The following is an 18902-nucleotide window of genomic DNA, read 5'->3' as shown; positions in this document are numbered from 1 at the left end:
CCGAAAGAGTAGAACTTACAAGTGGCTAAAATCTCTTTTTCCACTCTTCCCCCATCCTGTTCATTGTCTACAGACAGCCAGTCATCCACCACGAAGAAGTAAAGAAAATCGGTCTGCTTGTCCCATACAGCCACATACTGTAGGAACCACGAAGGATCCAAACCTAAGAAAACAGCAACATTGTGTATATGTAGCTTTATTTTGCACTTTGCAGATTGATACACATGCTTCATATAGTGTAAGGGCTCATGAACACGGCCGTATGAGAGCTCTGTTTTGTATGGAGTCTTAGGGCTGCCATAGAGGGCCTCTAGAGGTTTGTCCTGTCGGATTTGTATGAAATAATGAATGTGGCATGTTCCATCGAACTACTAAGTACGGAGATATTCTTCCTTAAAAGCATTGTTTCAATGGTAGAACATTTCCTTATATGCGGCACCTGACAGGGCCTGTATACAGCAGCACAGAGAAACAATGCTACTTCATACTGAGGAGCCGTACAGCCTATGTGCACCGCTTTACAGGGTCTCTGCCCATGTGCATAAGGTGTGCACGTGCTAAACCCTTAGTAACATACTTTAAACATTAAAAACACATCAGTCTTAAATTGGCAAGTAAATTGTGGCATGCGCCACGATTTATTAAAAACATTAACCATAGGCAATACAGCGCAGGAGGAGCCTGACCTCAATCGCGACACGGCACTCCCTGAGCTGGGGCCCGCCTGCCCCCAGCTCGCATCCTGTAAACCAGGACAACCGTGCCCTCTGCCATGGCTGTCCCCACAGGCAGCCGCCGGACCGCCGTCCGGCTTTCGTAACTGCCCAGGCCAAAAACATCCTGGGGACCTGCCGTATAACTAGTGTCCCTCCACGTGCGAGTTCACCCCGCTGTATAGCTAGTGTAAACTCGCCGAGGTCCACCACCGAAACCGATCTTAGCAGGAGTGCAGTGCCACGATTCGCTCCGGCTTTACATCACATCGCATAGCAGAACATAACATAACATTCCGTCATTTCAGCCGTAATGGACGCTGTCGTGGGATCATACCCTTACGAAGTGCAGGGATTGTGAATAGAAATCCCGTGGAATGTCTATTCACTGTCTAAACACTTCAGTATTGTTAACGTGTTAGTATAAGACAGCACATAAGGATCTAACAGGATCCCTATGTGCTGACTAAATGAATGGAGAGGAGTGCAGGACGCTGATTGGTCACAGATTGGTCAGCGTCATACACTCCTCTGTACAACGCCCACTTGGTCAATAGTAAAACACGCCCAGTTGTCCATTGAGAATCTAATTAGCATAAATCTAAAATCGCTAATAAAGTGGTGAAAATAGATTGTTTTTTTAAAATAAAAAGCACTGCTGTCACCTACATTATAGCGCCCATCTCCTTATGTAGGAGATAGGGCACTTATAATGTGGTGACAGAGCCTCTTTAAGTGAAAAATAAAAACTTCACAGTTCTCTTGGATCCTCATGTACAGTTTCTTTGTGAAGCATTTCCCTTGAAAGATCAGCCATTTGTGCTGCAGACCTCTCCTACTTTCTAATTCACTAACAGGAAGTTATTATTGTCTGCCATGTTACAGATACAGTAAAGCTGCAGTCCAGTCTCGGTCCCTGTTTCTACAAGCTCACATTACACTTTAGTTCAAAGGAGAGAGAGGGGAGTCTGCAGAGTGACACAAGAAGGTCCCAACATCAGCTACAACATCTGCAGGAAAGGTAAGTAAATGTGTGTATAAATACTGTATATATGTGTGTAATGTGTATACACGTGGAATGTCTATATGGGTGTGTGTAATGTGTAATATGTGTGGAATGTGTATATGTGCGTGAAATGCGTAAATGTATATATATATATATATATATATATATATATATATATATATATATATATATATATATATATATGCATATTTTTTTATATAATGGTACTATTTAAGTGTATTGGTAGTGGCCCTACTTATGTGTACAGGTTAAACTCTGTTCACATCACGATAAGAGTCCTACGTTGAATACCTCTAATGGAAGGCTGTGATGTATTGCACTGTTTAGGCATACAGTAATATATGTCACTAATAGGCATCTATTTTACAAAAATGTATACTGCATGGTATCATTTTTTGTTACTGTATACTTTTGTATGGAATGGTGCTATTCCAAACCACAAAAAAATTAGGTATACCAAGGTATACCGGCCAAACAGGGGACACTCTTTTAGCCTCCTTCAGGTAAATCTAACCCTATGGATTATCAATTTATTATTGTATTATGTGTGTGTATAATATATATGACACTGAATGTTTGGTACTGTTATTTGCATTTTTTTTAAGTACTAGAATAAGCAGACTACATGACGCTTTAATTTTTGCATTGTATGACCTAATATTGTTTTGCACTATTGTATTATCTTCAGGGGTTCCCATTCTCTCCGTGCTGTCCATATATTCAGAACCAGTAATCAGACAGTTCCCTTGTAAGAGCCGTAATTACATTCTGCTCTCATTTAGGAGTTCTGCAGGATTTACTGATTTATGAAATATCCGAGCAACTAAGAAGGAAAATGGGGCTTCAGGGAGCATCTAGAACGCAGTTTAGACATTGATAATTCAAAATGAAACATTGGTTATTTTGTTTAGATGGAGGGTGGGCCCTCAGAATCCATTCTCCTGGTGGGCCCAATGTACCCCAGTCTGACATTGTCTAAATGCTCCCACTATAGGGAGTGATTCGGACAACACTGTATTAGTGAGTTGTTATTATTGCATTCTCTAATATTTTTTTCATATGTTCACCTATATTAGACGGACACTTTTAGGCAAGGTTCACACAGTCATGCCAAAGCCAGTAGTGAATTCCAAAAAGAGGAAACATATAAGGGAAGAACTTTTTTTTCTTTCTTGGATCTAATCCTGGTTTTGGCAAAATATTAAATATTAAATTTGAATTAATAAAGACTGCACTGTCAAGCCTTAGACTTAAAGGGGATGCTTCATGTAAAAAAAAAATACTTCTCTAGTCTCCTGAAAAAGGGCATATATTTACGCTGCAGCTGCCAGCGCAGGAAAAATGGTATCACATATCGGCCCTTGAAATGAATAACTGACCATGTAATACATGGAGGGACTAAATATGCCACAGAGGGAGCTGCTCTTGCTTAGCTTAGTGGTCCCAAAAGTGGGACCTATGTCTATGATGTCCAAGTGCCGTAATAGGACAAATAGACTGAATTTATCTTGATAACCCCTTGAGAACCCCTTTAAAGCAAAGCTGAGAAACATTTAAAGCGTAATATTATCATACCAGTATTGTCATGCCACACTCGTATCTTCCAAATTTCCCCCAAATTACAATCAGTTTCAACCTGAAACATGTTCAGATTCCCAGTGGTCATGCCTCCTCTGCTATGCAGGTGGCGAGCTCCACTTTTATTCAGTCCATATAAAGAGATCCCAACATGGGCTGTGGTACCTAAGCAAAAATTAAAAAAATATCAGCAGAATGAAAAAATAAATAAAACACCAACATACAAGATGGATTAGCATAAATACATTTTATTGCATTAGTAAGATCTATGACGCGGAATAGAGAAGAGCAACCATTATCTCACACCCGCTGTGCGCAACAAATCAGCCAGATTTTCTCAAGAAAAGTCAGCTCGAGAACACCTATGACTTTTGGCTTTTTCTGCATTTACTAGATGGACCGCCATGCACTACATGGACCACCATATAATACAAAATTTCCCCTGCATCAGATTCCTGGCTAAATCCTACCCCAACAACATCAGCTGCCACGGTTGACAGATTAAAGGGGATGTCTATGATGAGACAACCCCTTTAATAAAAGAGTATTCGTTGGTACTGATGCAATGTAGATGATTAAAATACATATATTCATAGCATCTATAGAAATAAAAACATACCTGCCCCCCTTCTCCAGCCTGTCTTTACCAGCAGCCAATATTTGTATTGACCCGCTGGTCCACACAATGGAATGGTTCCTACTCGTGATACATCCAGATGGTCCAACTTGTGAGAAATAAGGACCAGCAGCAGATACAAAGAAAGTAGCACTGAGCAACACACCAGTACAAGGGTCCACTGTCGAGGAGCCTAGGAGAGGGAGCAAACAGACAGCAATAAGACCTGATCTAACAATACTTGCCTATGTGTAACAAAAAGCATGAAAATACTGTATTAAAGCACCGGATCATGGGGCGCACACGCTTTAGTCTTCACAGAAAGCTTCTTTATGATGACGTGGAACAAAACACAAAGAAAAAATTAAATTGCATATTATTCATCACATGAGACTGGATTTATCAATTGTTTAGACTTTCAGAGAACTACTGTAGATGATAAACTTCACCTTTGGATTATACCGTTAATCCGGCACCCGGATAAACTAGTAATCTGGCACAGAACTGCAATATAACACAATAGAACGTGACAAGGAGTAGAATTGAAGAAATAAAAGTTACAGTAACATATTTAGTGCTAGCACTTTATTTAGGGTTTCATATACTTTTCTTTCACCATTACAATTATCTGGAATATTTGATAATCCAGCACCTATCAGGTTCCATTGATGACAGATCAAAAGCCGATTTTGGACAGTGCAGCGAGCGCAGATCGACGAGACTACTCATTGTTCAGCGCTCGTTTTTCTCCTGTGACACGGAGCTATGGATGGTAATGAGGGGTTGTTACTCCGATCGCTCGTCCCCATACGTTATTATCATGTCTGTAGCGAGTCTTCCTGTTTACACAGGGAGATCTGCTGCCGACAACGATAATATTTTACTTTTTTAAAACGATATGATCAGCAGATGAACGAGCAGCGTTCTCTATAAACTATTGTTTGCCCGATAAATGGGATTTGACCGCACTGTGTAAATAGATTAAGGCTTTATTCAGACGGCTGTGTTCGGTCCATGATATACGGAACATGTATTGGCCATATTTCCCGGACTGACCACAGTTCAGGGAGTCGGGCTTCTAGCATCATAATTATCTATGATGCTAGGAGTCCCTACCTCTCCGCGGTAATACTGTCCCGTACTGTAATCATGTTTTCAGTACGAGACCAGAGACAGTATTCCTCATGTGAATGGGGTTTCCATAACCACATGCAGCAGAAAAAAATCTGCATGGAATTTAGGACATGCTGCTAATTTTTAAATCAGCAGCATGCCTATTATGTTGCAGAATTGTAACGTATTTCACCCTTTACAAAGCAAAGGGACACCCGAGAATGGAATATTCACCCACTTCCACCAGGTATTGCTGGTTTAATAGGTGAAATGCTGGTGACAGGTTCCCTTTAAGTGTAGCTTGCAACATGGTGTCAATGTCCCCTTTTTTGTTGCGACCAGCAGGTTTGTGGACCCATTGGGCTACCCCATCGGTTTGGCTTAGGGCCACTTCTAAGGGCATTATCTAAGCAGCCTCCCCGGTCTTCACCCTTAAACTCCTATACAGGGATCTAGTCTTTTATTTAGAGAAAAAGCGGAGTATAGAAGACGTATATATAAAAATATAACAAATTTTATTCATCACAGAAATAAGACAAACATTATTTAAAAAGGTACAAAATGGATAAGAAGACTCTATAGTGTTTATAACATGAAAAACAGACTTTCCATATCTTTACAGCCATAAACTGTATATTTATATCCTCATAATAGAGATCTTTAGAATGGGTGGTAAGTTACTCGACAATGGCTAACTCCTCATGAAATACCCATCAAGTGTGGACACAATGGTCATAGATAGAATTCAGGGAAAAAAAACTAATTGTCAGGAAAAAGTCAAAAGAACCTTACCCATATTAGCACTCATGGAAGTCTTGATACCATGTATAGATCCCCAACGCGCGTTTCGCGGTGTGTGTGCTTCCTCAGGGGGTGCATGACAGGTTCCCTATAAGTGTAGCTTGCAACATGGTGTCAATATCCCCTTTTTTGTTGCGACCAGCAGGTTTGTGGACCCATTGGGCTACTCCACTGGTTTGGCTTAGGACCACCTCTAAGGGCATTATCTAAGTAGCCTCCCCGGTCTTCACCATTTAACCCCTATACAGGGATTTAGTCTTTGCCTCAGGGCGGTTACCAGGTCGCTACCTCTTGAGGTAGTCCCGGTGGAGTAGTTGCTGGCCAAACAGACACAAGCAGATGGTATCTTGACAGATGGACGCTTGACTGTGGATCACAGGTGCATAGCGGATAGCTGGACACAGGCAGGTAGCAAATACCTGGTCACAAGCAGGTAGCAGAACATAGGCAGATAGTAGGCAGCTGGACAGCGGCAGATAACATAGCAACAGCGAACTGGATACAGACTGGTAACGGCTGACCACAGTTTGCAACAGCTGACTGGGCACAGGCTGGTAATGGATAACCGGATACAGGCTGACCATAGACAGCAACAGCGGACAGGGTACAGGCTGGTAATGGATAACCGGATACAGGCTGACCATAGACAGCAACAGCGGACAGGGTACAGGCTGGTTATCGACAACCAGATGCAGGCTGGTCGTAGATAGCAATAGGATACAGGCTGGTAACGGACAACTGGATACAGGCTTATAACTGGTAGAAACAGTAAGACAGGATCAGGTGCATACAGGAACCTTTGATGGATAACACTAGGTTGTTCCAATATTGCTCATGCACCTGGTGGATAGTGAAGGTGCCTTAAATAGTCCTGGCGGCAGCAGACATTGGTAGGACACTTGAATTTCGCATGCGCTGACCCTTTGAGAGGCACTAGGAACATTGTGGGCACGGACCAGGAACACAGTCAGATGACGGCGGCCTGAAGGAGGGACAGGCCACCAGACAAGGTATGAGACCCGACAGCGTGGACTGCTAGGAGGCGCAGGACCTGCTGCCGGCATTACACCTTTTTTTAGACATTTTAAGTTGAGGGAGTCTTGATAAATACTGAACATCAATTACACTGATAAGATTGAAGCTGATTACTGAAATGCTGTAGAATATCAAAATAGAAATGAAGAAAAAAGAAAGAAAAATGAAATATACTTACAGGAGGAAGCAAAATAAGTTGATGCGGAGGCACAAACACACTGGCTCCAAATAGTGTAAGGTGGTTAGTTTGGCAAACAGCCTCATGCGGTAGACTAGTACTACTAGGAGTCACTCCATCTGTCCTCCATGTCTGGCTAGCCATATGGAAGTACTGACAGAGGCTTGAGAAGAGGCTGACTGACACTGTGACTGGGCTGATAGAAAGCAGGCTAGTGACATTTACTTGGTACTCGGGCAATGATGTTGGCCTGCTGAAAGACAGAAAATGCAAGTTATAATATTACGTAGAAGCAGGGGCGTAGCTAAAGGCTCATGGGCCCCGATGCAAAAATTCTTACTGGGCCCCCCCCCGCAAACTTCTCATGGCCGACGGTCCGCCGCTTTCAGCTGCATTGCTGGGTCTCCTAAGTGACCCAACAATGCAGCACTAGCAGCCGGGGGCGTCACTAAGGCTGGGTTCACACACCCTATTTACGGACGTAATTCGGGCGTTTTAGCATTGAATTACGTCCGAAAATGCGGCTCAAAAGCGTTGGCAAACATCTGCCCATTACGATGTTCTGTGCCGACGGTCATTTTTTTTATGCGCCGCTGTCAAAAGGCGGCGCATAAAAAAGACGCCCGCGTCAAAGAAGTGCCTGTCACTTCTTCAGACGTAAATGGAGGCGTTTTCCATGGACTCCATAGAAAAACAGCTCCAATTACGTCCGTAATGGACGCAGCGAAAGACGCCTGCACATGCCATTACGGCTGAAATTACGGTGCTGTATTCTCCTGAATACAGCTCCGTAATTTCAGCCGTAACGGACGCTGCCGTGTGAACATACCCTCAGGGCTTAAAATGTCATGGAAATAGCCCCTATACATATGTGTCCGCCCCAAAAAAAATGTGTATAGGAGACAGCATAGCATATCTATAGCACTACGACCCTATAAACTATGGATAGGATTAGATACAGTGGCTCAGCAGACAGTATCACACATGATAGGATTAGATACAGTGGCTCAGCAGACAGTATCACACATGATCGGATTAGATACAGTGGCTCAGCAGACAGTATCACACATGATCGGATTAGATACAGTGGCCCAGCAGACAGGATCACACATGATTGGATTAGATACACAGCTCAGCAGACAGTATCACACATGATTGGATTAGATACACAGCTCAGCAGACAGTATCATACATGATTGGATTAGATACAGTGGCTGAGCAGACAGTATCACACATGATTGGATTCGATACAGGGCCCAGCTCGCTGACATTGCGGCTCCAGCGCTGGACCCAGGATAGGTAAGAATAATAATTTTGCTTCTTTATGTGTTACTGATTATTTTTGTGTGTTTGTGGTTTTTTTAGGTTCGGTTGTTGGACTTCGGATTCGAGGACTTCAATGACGGCGTTTTTTTTATTCTCAATAAAATGGTTAATGAGGGTTGTGTTTTTTTATTTCAATAAAATATTTTTTCTACGTGCTTGTATCTTTTTAAACTTTATTATCACCGCCTTAGTAATGGCCGCTGGCTGATTGACAACCTCCATTACTAAGGCGAGGCTTAATGTTAGCCGGTGCAGAGGCTACACTAACCCCCATTATTACCCCGGTACCCACCGCCACCAGGGGTACTGGGAAGAGCCGGGTACGAACCAGTACCCGACCATCTGTAGTGACGGGCAGGCACCGGGGTGGCCGCAAGCTGGTATTATTAGGCTGGGGAAGGCCAGAAACAGTGGCCCTTTCCACTCTGGTAATGCTGCCTGCTGCTGCTGTGTTGTATCTGGCTGGTTATGAAAATTGGGGGGGACCCCACATCGTTTTTTTCCAATTGTTTTTTTTTTTAAATGACGTGGGGTCCCCCCCATTTTTCATAACCAGCCAGATACAATAAAGCAGCAGCAGCCTAGCATCACCAGGGTGGGAAGGGCCACTGTATCTGGCCTTTCCCCTCCTGATAATACCAGCCTGCGGCCACCCCAGTGGCCGACCATCACTACAGATGGTCAGGTACTGGATGGTACCCGGCTCTTCCCAGTACCCCTGGTGGCGGTGGGTACCGGGGTAATAATGGGGGTTAGTGTTAGCCTCTGCACCGGCTAACACTAAGCCCCGCCTTAGCAATGGATGCTGTCAATCAGCCGGCGGCCATTACTAAGGCGGTAGTAATATAGTTTTAAAAAAAAACACAAAGACATAGAAAAAATATTTTATTGAAATAAAAAAAACTCCCACAACCCTCATTAACCATTTTATTGATAATAAAGAAAAAGCCGTCATCGAAGTAGCCCTGGAATCCGACGTAGTCCAACGACCGAACCTGTAAGAAAACACACAAAAAATACAATTAGTACCACATGTGTTAGGCTTAGATACAGGGCCCATGTGTGATACTGTCTGTGGGACCCTGTATCTAAGCCTACCACAACGTAGGCTTTAGATACAGGGTCCAGCAGACAGTAATCTTATACAGTATAAGATTAGTGTGTGCTGGGGCCCTGTATCTAAACCTACAGTGTGGTAGGCTTAGATACAGGGCCCAGCAGACAGGATCACGCATGGGCCATGTATCTAAGCCTACCATGTGATTGGCTTAGATACAGGGCCCAGCAGACAGCATCACACAATCTGTGATCCTGTCTCATGGGCCCCCTAAGCCTGATACATCGTAGGCTTAGGGGTTGTGCAGTCCCTAAACATTGATGGCCTATCCACAGGATAGACCATCAATAGCTGATGTGTCGCCCGGGACCCGCAAATCAGCTGTTTTGAAGGGGCCGCAGCACTCGTACGAGAGCTGCTTCCCCTTCATTTCACTACTCGCTCACACTGTGAATCGCCGACACGGATTCACAGTGTGACCGGAATGAAGTGACAGGAATGAAGGGGAGCAGCTCTCTTACGAACACTGCGGCCCCTTCAAAACAGCTGATTGGTGGGTCCCGGGAGTCGGACCCCGCCAGTCAGGGCTGAGTGCTGACCTTACCTTCCTCTTCGGCCACGGCGGGAGTTCTGTCATCCCGATGCTGTGCGCGGCGCATAGCGCTGTGACGTCATGCGCTGCGCACAGCGCTTGACGTCAGGACCTCCGCTGCCATCCGGAACCAGGAAGGTAAGTAAAGTATGTTACTATAGTAACAGGGGCCCGCGGCCCGAGTTACTATAGTAACTCTTTATTGATGTGGTGCGGGGGGCCGTGGGCCCCCCTGGCTTCAGGGCCCGGTCGCAATTGCGACCGCTGCGACCCCTATAGCTACGCCAGTGCGTAGAAGTATTTGTAAGTTTGTATATATATCCTGAGTCACAACTAGTCTTTCCTTTACCTGGGGCAAAGATTCAGTTTGCCGCTCTAGCCCTGTATCTAAATACACTGGCCGAGACTGGCTTATTGACACCCTACTGGCATATAGCACCTGGAGCAAATGTCCCGCCAGTCCCCCTAGCTACGTCCCTGTGTATATCACAAATATAAAGAGACAAAAATTATAAAAATTTGTTGACAAATAACACACAGTGGGTAATGATAGAGCTCATACATATACCTCCATGCACTTGGGAGCAAAAGACTAAGATTTTGTTTCACCTCTCGTCCAAAAGTCCATTCAAATGTGTGACTTTTCTGTCTGTCAGATTCATTAGAAGAATAAATAGGTCTATATGAAATTAGCAACTCTGGAGACTCTTCATGAAACCAATCTGACCCTAAACAACAAAAACATTTGTAAAAGCAATGCAATCCTTGATGGAGAAGTATACGGTTCTTCACTTTCTTTTAGGGCTATGAAGGTACCAACACCAGCACCAGGCCTGGTTAGCAGACATTGGGAAACATTCTAAGGTCTCTTGCACACGACTGCTGTGCCACTCGGGCCGTTTTTGATGGCACCCGACAGTCTTCACGGACCTATTCACTTTAGCGGTTGAATCAGGTCTGTAAAAAATGGTCCGAGTCTCCGATCCGAGGAAAGATAGAACATGTTCTATCTTTCCTCGGATCACTGACGGGACTCTGACAGTTGTGTGCATTAGACGTAAATGGCAATCATTTCAAAGCTGTACCATACAAAATTAAAGCCTCCTGCACATGGGACGGAAATGCTGCAGCATTTCTGTCCAGAATTTCCGTGTGGAAATTTAGCAACGCGTTTCATTAGCAGCAAAGTGGAGGAGATATGAACAAATCGAATCCAAAAAAACTGCAGAAAACACCTGCGGAAATTGACCTGCTGTGTGGATTCTTAATCTGCAGCATGTCAATTCCGGATGGATATTCCGCAGCATTTCTGTCCCGTGTGCAGGAGGCCTTACAAAAAACATGGGTTTCATTGAAGAGTTCAATGCAAGTGGATCATAATTATTACAGTCATGCCTTTTGTATGTTATTGGCTTAAAGGGCGGTCAGTCACTTTACTGTTTTTGAGAATATTCCAAGAACACGCAAGACACATTTGTATATTTGCATAGAATAACGGGTCTTTCACACTCAACAGACATGGCCATCAGCCCCTCCCCCCTCTAAACATTCTACTGGGCTTTACAATGAGGTTTCACTCAGCTATACTGTGCCTGGGACTGTACTAGGGAAGAAGCTAGTAAGGACAAGGGCTACTTCTGGTGAGCCCGATCAAAGTAGCAGCACTTATTGAAGGTTTTTGACACTGACAATACCATTGCTCCCTACGTGGGACCCTCGGCTTTTGGCCTAAGCAGAAAGCTGCAACGTGGTTCTCCTTTGGAGCACCGGTCTGGTCCATAAATGGCCCATCGATTTCAGATATTTGCTTTCATTGAGAAAGGAAGTTTTAGAATTTATTTTTTCCCCATTATAGGCTGACTAAGGTATAGCAATATTTTTACCATTGTATATGCCACTCACCATTCATTTTGTAGACCATAATATACAGATGCAGTCCTGCAGATCTAGGTGTCCTCCCATCTATAGTTACTGTAAAGTTGGCAGAACTTTTTGGTGGTAAGAAGACTGAAATTGGGCTCAGAACAACTTCTTTTTTCATGGGCATCCTTAACTGAATTGTAGCATCTGGTGACAAGTCTTTTACTTGTACAGAGTCTCCTCTTAGTGATGTGAATTCCATAGCCACCAACTGGGATATCATAGGAATATTTGGAAAAAGTCCACCAGGAAAAGGGTTATTATCCAGCTCGATAAATAGTTGTATAAGTTCATGGTGGTCCAGCAAAGTATTTGGCAGAGTTTGGAGCTTAGATATTTGGCACAAGGAGGAAGAAGAAGAGCACAGAAGTTGCTCAGGGTGAACTTTTTTTGCTTGTATTTTAACTCCAGGAACATAAATTGATAAAGGTTCTTCCCCAACCATGTGTGATTTCCCAAGAGTTATTGTTAAATCTCGGGTCAGGTTAAATGCATAAAGAGAAAGAGCATCAGAATATGGGGCAGTCATAACACCACCTGAAATATAATCAGGAAGAACTATGTTTTAGATGGCAACACATCCTACTAATGTCAACAGGATAACATGCATCTACTGTCAGTCAGTTGATAATATACTACCGCACTACTGTTAGAGAACCAATACATACATTAAGTATATTCACAAGACCGAGTGCCAACAACCTCCAGCTTTATAGTCTATCATATGTGAATAGCCCCATTGAATCGCAAGGGTCAGTGTTCTGTCTGTTGTTAAACATCACACTGACCCAATATTCAACCAATGATTCAAAAGGGCTATTTACACATCTTTTTATTTTCACGGAGTGTGTGTCCGTATTTGCGGACCAGACTAGACCATTAAGGTCTATTGGTGCATGAAAAAAACTGACATCACATAGACTAGAAGAAAAGTGAAACCAGAAAAGTGCTTGCAGAGGAGAAGAACAGACAAGAAAAACGAATAACACACGGACGCAACATGAACATTCATAAGGATGAAAAACGTTCATTTTTTTGTAAATTGGAAACACTCGTGTGACTAAGGCCTTATGGATACTGATATTAAAGGGGTTGTCCACTACTGGACAACTGATGACCTATCCACCGGATCTGTACATGATCTGTGGGAGTCCTGGCACCTGGTCCCCGCACCTTTAAGCCACTCCGGCTGCCTCCATGCACCGGACGTACATTCCGGAAGCAGTTGGCTCCGGCCACTGAATAGCGGCCGAGCTACAGTACTGCAGTATTCAAGTGAATAGGAGCAGAGCTGCAGTTCTGCAGCACGCCCGCTACGCTATGTATGGAGCCAACTGCTTGCGGCTCCGTGCATAATGGGCCATAACATCCAGTGTACGGAGATAGCCGGAGCAGCTTAACGGCGCGGGGGCTGGGTGTCAGACCCGCACCGATGACATACTGATGACCTATCCGGTAGATACGTCATCAGTAGTTCAGTAGTGGACAACCCCTTTAAGCACATAATTGTGTACTGTAATTGCATATATCATTGCTTTACATTGATCTATTCCTTTGCTCATCCAATATTCCTATTATATTTAATAACCATAAGGCATTTCAATAAAACATTGCTGGGTTCTCAATAAATAACCCTGAGTTCCTCCTACCTAGCACAGTGAGAATATTTTCTTGAATGTCATTTTCAACTCTTAGGCCCTTATTGCTTTTTATATTCAGCACATGGATCATTTTCTCTATAAAATTCAGAACCTTCAGGAGCACTGCTGTATCCAACTCTGGTTGACGGTCCTTGGGGTGATATGAGAAGCAATAATGTTATAAGGGATACATGAATACAGGACGTTATATCACAGATACCCCAGCCGTAGACATACCACACACTGCGATAAAGCTGCACTGAAAGCTGCTACTTCCCACACGCTGGAGACATTTTGGGAGGACAATACATCTGTCACTTTGTTACGTATATAGTCGTGATACTTGTGCTCCTCTTTCGTCAGGTTATTGTCCTATGTAGAGGTACATTAAACAAAAATCATGACCGGTTCCACCCGCTTGTAGTATTTCCATAAAGAATAGAACTTGTTTCTCACCAGTTTCATAGCCAAGACCATTTCCAGAGCAAGCTGGAGCAATAATGGGGTGTCTCCCACTACCTGCATCTGCTCTAACATGGATTCACTGTGATTCCTCAACCACTGGGTCATTGAGACTCCACGGGACACGAGGGGAGCAGTAATTGACAGAGTGCTGTAGAGATGGGAGAAAAGGAAAAATAAGGATATGCGGAGCCAAACTCTGAATAATGTATATAACGCATGAAGACTAAAACATTCGAACAAATTGCGCAGCTATGTTAGGCTATGTTCACATCTGCGTCAGGGCTCCGTTCCGACGGAGCTTTCCGACGGAACGGTGCCCTGACTGACACAAATGGAAACCATAGGTTTCCGTTTGCATCCCCATTGATTTCGACTACGGTATTCATCCCGTTAAAACGATGGAACCCTTGCACAACGGAGACAAACTGAAACCATTGGCACCGGATACGTCACTATTGAAATCAATGGTGATGGAAACGGATACCTATGGTTTCCGTTTGTGTCTGTCAGGGCTCCGTTCCGACGGAAAGCTCCGTCGGAACGGAGCCCAGACGCAGATGTGAATGAAGCCTGAGCAGTTTTTTTATGCTCAATGTAAACAAGCATGTTTCCATTCCTCAACAGCAAGCATACAGCTTTAAAATAGAAAGGAATTGAAACACAATCACTACATTTTATTGACATTGGACTGACGCAGATTTATTTCATTTTGCGGGAACTGTACCGTTCCCGTGACGTAAATGTACGTCATAGGGCGGGAAGGGGTTAAATGTAACTATTAATTTGTGGTGCTTTCAGCTTATTTTTTCAGTTTTCATGAGATGTGAGACAATAAATTATTATCTATAAATAAAACCATGCTGTACATTACACTGTATGTAAGGTAAATCCTGAATATTATGTATCCTGATATTTGAGTACATAATTGAATACTGTATATCTTTGCTCTATTCCACAGCTCAAAGCGGTGGTCCCACGATTAATATTACGTTTGTCTGTTAAATCATGCAAAACAAAAGAATTGTTCGAATGTCCTCTCAGAACGTTCACCTAATATGTCCATAGTTGGTGAGTAGAAGTAGATTATAGTGCTCTGCACAGCTGCCCCAATAGAGCCTGACAAAAATAATAATATATATATATATATATACTCACCTAACCCCGTTCCAATGATGAGTGGAGGAGATCCCTCTGCTCCTCTGGCCTGTACGGCACGCCGCAGACAGGCGTGATGATGTCACTGCCAGCGATAGATAGCGAATGGTAGAGCAGGAACTTTACGGTCCCCTGCTCTACTATTGGCTTCAACCATACCTGCGTCGTCAAGATGTAAGTGATTGGGCATCCACTTGGCAAATGAAGTTTAATGTAGATAAATGTAAAGTTATGCATCTGGGTACCAACAACCTGCAGGCATCATATGTCCTAGGGGGCGCTACACTGGGGGAGTCACTTGTTGAGAAGGATCTGGGTGTACTTGTAAATCATAAACTAAATAACAGTATGCAGTGTCAATCAGCTGCTTCAAAGGCCAGCAAGATATTGTCGTATATTAAAAGAGGCATGGACTCGCGGGACAGGGATGTAATATTACCACTTTACAAAGCATTAGTGAGGCCTCATCTAGAATATGCAGTTCAGTTCTGGGCTCCAGTTCATAGAAAGGATGCCCTGGAGTTGGAAAAAATACATAGAAGAGCAACGAAACTAATAAGGGGCATGGAGAATCTAAGTTATGAGGAAAAAGTAAAAGAATTAAAACTATTTAGCCTTGAAAAAAGACGACTAAGGGGGGGGGGGGGACATGATTCATTTATCTAAATATATGAATGGCACATACAAAAAATATGGTGAAAACCTGTTCCATGTAAAACTCCTCAAAAAACAAGGGGGCACTCCCTCCATCTGGAGAAAAAAAGGTTCAACCTGCAGAGACGACAAGTCTTCTTTACTGTGAGAACTGTGAATCTATGGAATAGTCACCGCAGGAGCCGTCACAGCAGGGACAGTAGGTGCTGCAAAAAAGGCTTAGATAATTTCCTAGAACAAAAAACTATTAGCTCCTATGTCAATGTGTAGACATTTTCATGGAGGGAATGAAAGTAACACAATGGGGCGCCATAACAACTATGTAACAGCGATATCTAGACCCAGAAGCATTTGTTTAATTATTCCAATCGAAAAATGATAACGTTTTGCCTGATCTAACAGAGACCGTTAATACGAACATTTCATCGTAGGAAAAGCATCACACCTCTTTTATCAGTCCTATTGGTTCACATTTGAACTGTCCGATCTCCTTTCTATAGTTTGGTTTCCTCACAACATGATATGTAAAGAGGCAATGTTATAGCTAAATTACATTTACCGTATTTTTCCGACTATAAGTAGCAGTTTTTAGCAAGAAAAAATCTTGCTAAAAAGTCCCTGCGTCTTATGGTCCTAAGCAAGGGACCCAGCTGCGCCGGGCCCCCTGACCACTTCATTACTTAACCCCTTCCCAACCCATGACATGTCGACACTCCATGGAGTGGGTGGATGATGTATGGAGGTGTCAGCTGTATTTTACAGCTAACACGCTGCTCTAACAGCCAGGAACTAGTGGACAAAGTGGATTTGACAGTAAATGGTTAACGCCTTCAATCTTACCGGTTTAATGCCAATGTCCGATCTCCCTGCATGTCTTCCACTTCTATATGTATTTGAATATTTCCAACCTCAACAGCTGCCAGAAGATGAACACTGTGTGAGCTCTTCAATCCTCGATACAAGTACAGTTTCCGACAACTCATGAATGAGCAGATTTGGACTGACATAAGGTAAAATAGCTGTATGCCCATATCTGGATCCTTCCATCCTGGCAAAAAAAATAGTCAGAATTACATAGTCAGGACAAATGTCCCTGTTGCGTGGTAATGCGATGGAAGTAAGAATGTAGATACCGAAGGCCTGGCTATGCTCCAAAGTGGTTTAGCAAAATGGCATCTTGGTTCCTTTAAGCCCTTCTCCCTCTAACCCTGCTACTTATTTGGTATGTTAATATGATCTGGTGACAGTGACTACTGACCTGTGCAGTTATATTCTAGAGGGGTCCTCTCCCACAATATACTTCTCTGGAGAAGGAGTGAGCATTGGCCTCCAGTAGGTGGATGATTTGGGGTTAGAATAATTCTGCCTTCACCCCAACCATGTCCCATCTGCTGAATAACGTGAAGGATAAATGTATAGTCTAGATTATCCTGTAAAACCCCTTTCCGAATTATAAGTTCACGCTGTAAAGAGCCAGTGGTAGTTGTATGATTGTCCAGGGTCAGAGGATTCCCGTGAGAGTCCACAGCGCTCCACCTAAACTGTAAGAAATATGAAATGATGACAAAATGTCATAAAACGTAATAGTTATGAGTTACTGTACACTTTTATTATTTAGACACACAGATTTCTCGGATATAAATGCTAGGTGTAATAGGCCATGAGTAATACATCTGAAACTCGTAGGCTAACTGTTTTGCAATCTCCCCTATTTACAGTTAGAATTTTTAAAGGAATGAAATAAAGTTGGAAGACTTCTTCTATTTTATTATCAAGCGCTGGTTCCAGACCCGCTTCTTTTTCCTTCAATTACAACATGTGCCACCAAGAGGATACGTGCGCATTCGATATTGATTCGACTGGATCGGTGAGCTGGAGGATTCCTCCTTCCCCACTTCCCCCTACCTCTCTACACAGATTTCTTATAGACTTTATATGTGACATTTTTGTATAATCGTACACATGGTAAGTAAAATTTATTCAAGCGAGTGCTGAATTACCTCTTTTATTATATTGTAAACCATTGTGGACAGAGATTTTTCTACTAAATGGAAAAAATGTGTACAGATCAGCTTGGGAATATTTATACAGTACAGTTTGCAACATTCTCAATGGAAGCGAGATAAGTTATAGAAATGATAATGTCAAGAATCTCTCACCAATATATCACTATGACAGTGGCCACATTCTCCATACAGAATCATAGGATTCCTAACGCTGATATGAGTGCCAGATGATAAATCACAGGAGATGCACCGGATATAAACCGGGAACACAGAACTCTTATGAATGAAAACCTGGGACGAAAGAAAATAGGTTAAATACAGCTATACAATAGTGTAAGTGAAATGAAGAGTAAAGTGGAGACCATTAGACTTACTGTCTGTCTGGCTCTTGTTGGGGCTCTTCCATGTTTCAGAACGGTCAATGAAAAGCTGTATGAGATATTGCCACATAGTTCAGACCAAGTAATTGTAATTGTCGGAAGACTGGGCAAAGCATTCAGAAAGCAGGATCGATCCTGATGGGTATAGACAAGGAACACAGATAGTTATGATATTAATGTTGTACCGTTAAGTCCCTCATGTTTACTATTCCTATGCATCATCATCGTTACCACCAACGAAGAATTGTTGTTTCTTGTTTTAGCAGAAACATATAGAAATATTGGCCACTTTATGTTTTCACGACGCCGTCTGTTAATCGAATACTGTTTATTCCTCACCCACCTTTTCCAAAATTGTTTTTATTAACATTTTACAATAAAGGGTACAAAAAGAAAAGAGGGGATGGGGTATGAGAAGCATAAAAGATAATGATAAAGATAAAAGAAAAGAATAAAAAACATCACAAAAGTAAAAATGTACAAAAATGTAGTTGGGGGGGGTGAAAGGAGAAAAAAAATGTAAATAAAAATCAACAAATTAAAGCAAAAAACATAACATAGTCATACCTATAACTATTTAGCTCGCTATATCAATAGACTAAATAGGTCAGGTGAGGGGATATACATATTAAATGAATGACAGGCT

General features: G+C 42.8%; 1 protein-coding gene across 1 annotated transcript in view; it reads right to left on the bottom strand.

Moving 5' to 3' along the window:
- Nucleotides 1–18902, bottom strand: part of LOC142665533 (polycystin-1-like) — an 87556-nt gene that overhangs the window by 29022 nt on the left and 39632 nt on the right. The window contains 13 exon segments of the mRNA XM_075845241.1: nucleotides 20–163; nucleotides 3316–3483; nucleotides 3938–4127; nucleotides 7062–7314; nucleotides 10605–10764; nucleotides 11939–12493; nucleotides 13606–13747; nucleotides 13834–13968; nucleotides 14053–14209; nucleotides 16711–16918; nucleotides 17129–17411; nucleotides 18030–18167; nucleotides 18251–18391. Of these exon segments, the coding sequence (XP_075701356.1) occupies nucleotides 20–163; nucleotides 3316–3483; nucleotides 3938–4127; nucleotides 7062–7314; nucleotides 10605–10764; nucleotides 11939–12493; nucleotides 13606–13747; nucleotides 13834–13968; nucleotides 14053–14209; nucleotides 16711–16918; nucleotides 17129–17411; nucleotides 18030–18167; nucleotides 18251–18391 (2674 nt within the window).

Source organism: Rhinoderma darwinii, chromosome 13 (genome assembly GCF_050947455.1).
Source record: "Rhinoderma darwinii isolate aRhiDar2 chromosome 13, aRhiDar2.hap1, whole genome shotgun sequence".
NCBI classification, from domain to species: Eukaryota; Metazoa; Chordata; class Amphibia; order Anura; family Rhinodermatidae; genus Rhinoderma; species Rhinoderma darwinii.
This window is presented reverse-complemented; position numbering and strand designations above follow the sequence as displayed.